Raw genomic sequence first — 6003 nt, 5'->3', positions numbered from 1 at the left:
GTTACGTATTGCTTTATTCATAATTTACTTACACCATCATCAGGGCACCATCATTCAATGTCTGTCACTTACTTTGTCTCTTCAATGCTAAGTGAGGCATCTCCACTTGCAGACTGTGGTCCAATTCCTAAAAGGAAATTTACAATTGAAGTGAAAAACACAGGAGAAAAGATAGCATCTTCAATATCATACCTGCAGACTATATGAGTGTATTGTGCACTGACTGGTTCTAATTATGTATGTATGTAATTGTTTAAGCCAGGATATTTGCCTGCATTTACCTGGACTCTCTTGATATCCGGCCTCCACTTTTTCTTTCTTTACGCGAGGCTCCCCAGCACTCCTTTCGCCTTTACTGCGACCTTCTCTCTCGGAACCCCGTCCGCTCCTTTCCTTCGATCTGGACCGTTTCCTCTTCTCCCTCTCTCGGGTGACATTTCGTTCCTTGTCTCTCTCCTTGTGACGGTGTTTTTGTGTTCGCGGTGACGCTCTTTCTGCATCCTTATCACGCCCTTTCTCCTTATGTTTCTTCGACGACCCCATCTTCCTTGTTATGTGCTGTACAACTACAAAGTGATATCTAACGTTAACTAGTTTAAAAGAAGTACCACCAATTTACCGGTCCGTGAATTAACGTGCCAGCGACAACGTTAGCTGGCTAGAGGGAAAACGTTTAACTATAATCAAAATGCTTGCTAGTCAACCCCCATCTTGGTGCAATCTCCAACAAATGTTTTAAGCTAGTCTTTACGTATGAGTGAATAACAACTAAAAACACACTGGAAACGAATGAACGACTTGTTGTTAAGACCTTTTGGGATTTATTTCTGTGTCATATGAAACGTCACATCCTTGGTTTTATGCTGCATTCAAAACAACTGGGAACACGGAAAAATACGTGGTCAAAGTGCATAACGTAATTGATATTCAGGTCGGAAAGTCGGAGCTCTGAAAGAGGCCGAGTTCCGAGTTGATTACTGTTCAAATCGAGTTTTCCCAGTTGTTTTGAACACACTGATGTCGGATATTCCAAGTTCCGAGTTACTTATTTGTTATGAATGCTGCATCGATATTAGAAAATACAATAAAAATCGAAAAATAAACAACAAGCTCCTACTGCGAAAATCGTTATGAACTCGGAATTCCAAGTCGGGGCCTCTTTCTGACCTGGAAGAGCACTGACGTCAAGATTTCACATCGATTTACCAGTTTTCGAAAGCAATGCTTTCAGTGCGTTCAAGTAAACTGGGAACTCGAAAAAAGAACGAGCTCCGACTGGGAAAAAACGTTTTGAAAGGTCATCGAACTTGGAATTCTAAGTCAGAACTCGGGCCTCTGTATTTTTAATTTTTATTAACAACAATTCAATACAGTAAGTACATGGGGAACACAAGTATATATAAATAATATACAAAGTACAATTAAGTTAGTACAACATCACATTACACAAGGACCCTAAGAGACATACATACACTTATATTTCTAACAGGTTTTTTTGTTAGTAGAGTATTTAATTGTCTTAAAATACAGTTCAATGTATTTTTGTAAGGTAAGAAAATGTGATGTTTTGTTTGTAAATTTACATTTGTGAATATGAAATTTGGCCAAAGGAATAATGAAATTAATTACATAAAATTGTTTCAGCTTATTTCTCTCGTAGGTAAAGTATCCAATCAGTTTATCTCTCACTCGGGCCTCTTTTCTTGAGCTCCGACCTGAAGAGCAATGAAGTCATGATTTGACCTCGTTCTTCTTTCTTTAAGTTTTATTGACGAATCACAACCAACTGACTGGTGCATACATCGCCACCTACTGTACTGGAGTGTGAGGCCGACAACTACCTATCTATACCACTACATTCTCTTTCTTAAACTAACCCCGAATTTCTAATCAAATCAAATAATTCTCACTACTCCCATTACCCCACCCAAAACACCAACCACTCCCCATTCCCGTCCAACCTATCTGACCCGCACAAACAACCTCTCCCCTTTCTACATCATACATTTCACAAAATAATAATACATGTTCAACCGTTTCTCTACCATACACCCATTACACAATCCAGTATCATGTTTCCCTATCAATTTCAAAGAGGAATTCAAACCTGTATGCCATAATCTCGTCCCACACAACATAACCTCCTCCTTCCGTTCCCATTATCTGACAGCAATCGAATCCATTCTTCTGAATCAATGTTTTAATTTCCCATCCACCCAACTGCACCTGTATATCCACAATATTATCTTTCACTGATATTTTTGCTAACATATCTACTATATAATTTCCATAAACACCTGTATGAGGAGGAACTAACAGAACTGAATTTCAATAACATTTCTTGTAACCCCAACAATAGCATCATTATTTCTAACCATAAAACCATGTTCTGACTTTCCAGATCTTTAACTACACAAAACTGATGCTGAGTCCCAACATATTACTACTCTTCTATGTTGCACTTCCCTCCCGCATACAACAATTATCACAACAATTCCTGTTGAATATACATGGAAATAATGTGTTAATCTAATATATATATATAAATATATAATCTCTTGCATAGATTAATATCAAACTCAGGAAAAAATACATCTGCTCCTGTCTTCCCATTCATGGGATCCTTTGAACAATCCGTATACACCGCAAGACAATAATAAAACTGATTACTAATATATCGATCCACTATTGTTCCTATGTTATCATCTCCACACCACTGTTTATTTACTTCTGTCAGGCTCAGATCAACATGTGGTCTTGTATAAAACCACGGTGGCACGTTTCCTATTGCCACAGATGGCCCTATAACTATTTCTCTGAGTCCATAATCCTATACTTTTGTCCAATCTATGGGCCAAAACCCCTATTTTTTTCTGTATTTTACCCCATTTTCTCCCAATTACAATCTTGTCTCGTCTCTGCAGCTCACCAACGGGATTAGAGAGGCGAAGGTCGAGTCATGCGTCCTCCAAAACATGACCTGCCAAACCGCACTCCTTAACACCCGCCCGCTTAACCCGGAAGGCAGCTGCACCAATGTGTCGGAAGAAACACCGCTCAACTGACGACAGTGTCAGCCTGCAGGAGCCCGGCCCGCCACAAGGAATCACTAGAGCGCGATGAGCCAAGTAAAGCTGAGCGGCCTTTCAGGTTATTTTTTAAATTTTTTACCTTTATTTAACTAGGCAAGTCAGTTCAGAACAAATTCATATTTTCAATGATGGCCTAGGAACAGTGGGTTAACTGCCTTGTTCAGGGGCAGAACGACAGATTTTTACCTTGTCAGCTATCTTGTCAGTTGTCAGTTATGTCGACATAGGACTCGCTTTTACTGTGGACATAGATACTTTTGTACCTGTTTCCTCCAGCATCTTCATAAGGTCCTTTTCTGTTGTTCTGGGATTGATTTGCACTTTTAGCACCAAAGTACATTCCTCTCTAGGAGACAGAACGCCGCTCCTTCCTGAGCGGTATGACGGCTGCATGGTCCCATGGTGTTTATACTTGTGCACTATTGTTTGTACAGATGAACGTGGTATCTTCAGGCATTTGGAAATTGCTCCCAAGGATGAACCAGACTTGTGGAGGTCTACAATGTTTTTCTGAGGTCTTGGCTGATTTCTTTCGATTTTCCCATTATGTCAAGCAAAGAGGCACTGGGTTTGAAGGTAGGCCTTGAAACACATCCACAGGTCCACCGCCAATTGACTAAAATAATGTAAATCAGAAGCTTCTAAAGCCATAACATCATTTTCTGGAATTTTCCAAGCTGTTTAAAGGCACAGTCAACTTAGTGTATGTAAACTTCTGACCCACTGGAATTGTGATACAGTGAATTATAGGTTAAATAATCTGTCTGTAAACAATTGTTGGAAAAATTACTTGTGTCATGCACAATGTAGATGTCCTAACCGACTTGCCAAAACTATAGTTTGTTAACAATAAATTTGTGGAGTGGTTAAAAAACGAGTTTTAATCACTCCAACCTAAGTGTACGTAAACGTCTGACTTCAACTGTATATTTTATTTTATTTATTTTATTTCACCTTTATTTAACCAGGTAGGCTAGTTGAGAACAAGTTCTCATTTGCAACTGCGACCTGGCCAAGATAAAGCATAGCAGTGTGAACAGACAACAGAGTTACACATGGAGTAAACAATTAGCAAGTCAATAACACAGTAGAAAAAATGGGCAATCTATATACAATGTGTGCAAAAGGCATGAGGAGGTAGGCGAATAATACAATTTTGCAGATTAACACTGGAGTGATAAATGATCAGATGGGCATGTACAGGTAGAGATATTGGTGATATTGGTGTGCAAAAGAGCAGAAAAGTAAATAAATAAAAACAGTATAAAAACAGTATGGGAATGAGGCAGGTGAAAAAGGGTGAGCTATTTACCTATAGACTATGTACAGCTGCAGCGATCGGTTAGCTGCTCGGATAGCTGATGTTTGAAGTTGGTGAGGGAGATAAAAGTCTCCAACTTCAGCGATTTTTGCAATTGCTCCAGTCACAGGCAGCAGAGTACTGGAACGAAAGGCGGCCAAATGAGGTGTTGGCTTTAGGGATGATCAGTGAGATACACCTGCTGGAGCGCGTGCTACGGATGGGTGTTGCCATCGTGACCAGTGAACTGAGATAAGGCGGAGCTTTACCTAGCATGGACTTGTAAATGACCTGAGCCAGTGGGTCTGGCGACGAATATGTAGTGAGGGCCAGCCGACTAGAGCATACAAGTCGCAGTGGTGGGTGGTATAAGGTGCTTTAGTGACAAAACGGATGGCACTGTGATAGACTGCATCCAGTTTGCTGAGTAGAGTGTTGGAAGCCATTTTGTAGATGACATCGCCAAGTCGAGGATCGGTAGGATAGTCAGTTTTACTAGGGTAAGCTTGGCAGCGTGAGTGAAGGAGGCTTTGTTGCGGAATAGAAAGCCGACTCTGGATTTGATTTTTGATTGAGATGTTTGATGAGTCTGGAAGGAGAGTTTGCAGTCTAGCCAGACACCTAGGTACTTATAGATGTCCACATATTCAAGGTTGGAACCATCCAGGGTGGTGATGCTAGTCGGGCATGCGGGTGCAGGCAGCGATCGGTTGAAAAGCATGCATTTGGTTTTACTCGTTAAGAGCAGTTGGAGGCCACGGAAGGAGTGCTGTATGGCATTGAAGCTCGTTTGAGGTTTGATAGCACAGTGTCCAATGACGGGCCGAAAGTATATAGAATGGTGTCGTCTGCGTAGAGGTGGATCAGGGAATCGCCCGCAGCAAGAGCAACATCATTGATATATACAGAGAAAAGAGTCGGCCCGAGAATTGAACCCTGTGGCACCCCCATAGAGACTGCCAGAGGACCGGACAGCATGCCCTCTGATTTGACACACTGAACTCTGTCTGCAAAGTAATTGGTGAACCAGGCAAGGCAGTCATCCGAAAAACCGAGGCTGTTGAGTCTGCCGATAAGAATTTGGTGATTGACAGAGTCGAAAGCCTTGGCGAGGTCGATGAAGACGGCTGCACAGTACTGTCTTTTATCGATGGCGGTTATGATATCATTTAGTACCTTGAGTGTGGCTGAGGTGCACTCCGTGACCGGCTCGAAACCAGATTGCACAGCGGAGAAGGTACGGTGGGATTCGAGATGGTCAGTGACCTGTTTGTTGACTTGGCTTTCAAGACCTTAGATAGGCAGGGCAGGATGGATATAGGTCTATAGCAGTTTGGGTCCAGGGTGTCTCCTCCTTGAAGAGGGGGATGACTGCGGCAGCTTTCCAATCCTTGGGGATCTCAGACGATATGAAAGAGAGGTTGAACAGGCTGGTGATAGGGGTTGCGACAATGGCGGCAGATAGTTTCAGAAATAGCGGGTCCAGATTGTCAAGCCCAGCTGATTTGTACGGGTCCAGGTTTTGCAGCTCTTTCAGAACATCTGCTATCTGGATTTGGGTAAAGGAGAACCTGGAGAGGCTTGGGTGAGGAACTACGGGGGGCGGAGCTG

General features: G+C 42.0%; 1 protein-coding gene across 1 annotated transcript; it reads right to left on the bottom strand.

Moving 5' to 3' along the window:
* Window positions 1–57: 57 nt before the first annotated feature.
* On the bottom strand, window positions 58–774 carry LOC127920340 (U1 small nuclear ribonucleoprotein 70 kDa-like). The gene is made up of 2 exons (XM_052504343.1): window positions 282–774; window positions 58–127 (listed from the first exon to the last, which is right to left on the bottom strand). The coding sequence occupies exons 1-2, from the start codon at window positions 541–543 to the stop codon at window positions 69–71; spliced, it is 321 nt and encodes a 106-aa protein (XP_052360303.1). The 5' UTR covers window positions 544–774; the 3' UTR covers window positions 58–68.
* Window positions 775–6003: the final 5229 nt, after the last annotated feature.

This window comes from Oncorhynchus keta, unplaced genomic scaffold (genome assembly GCF_023373465.1).
Source record: "Oncorhynchus keta strain PuntledgeMale-10-30-2019 unplaced genomic scaffold, Oket_V2 Un_contig_19037_pilon_pilon, whole genome shotgun sequence".
Lineage (NCBI taxonomy): Eukaryota > Metazoa > Chordata > Actinopteri > Salmoniformes > Salmonidae > Oncorhynchus > Oncorhynchus keta.
The sequence above is the reverse complement of the archived record's forward strand: the minus strand, read 5'-3'. Positions and strand labels throughout refer to the sequence as shown.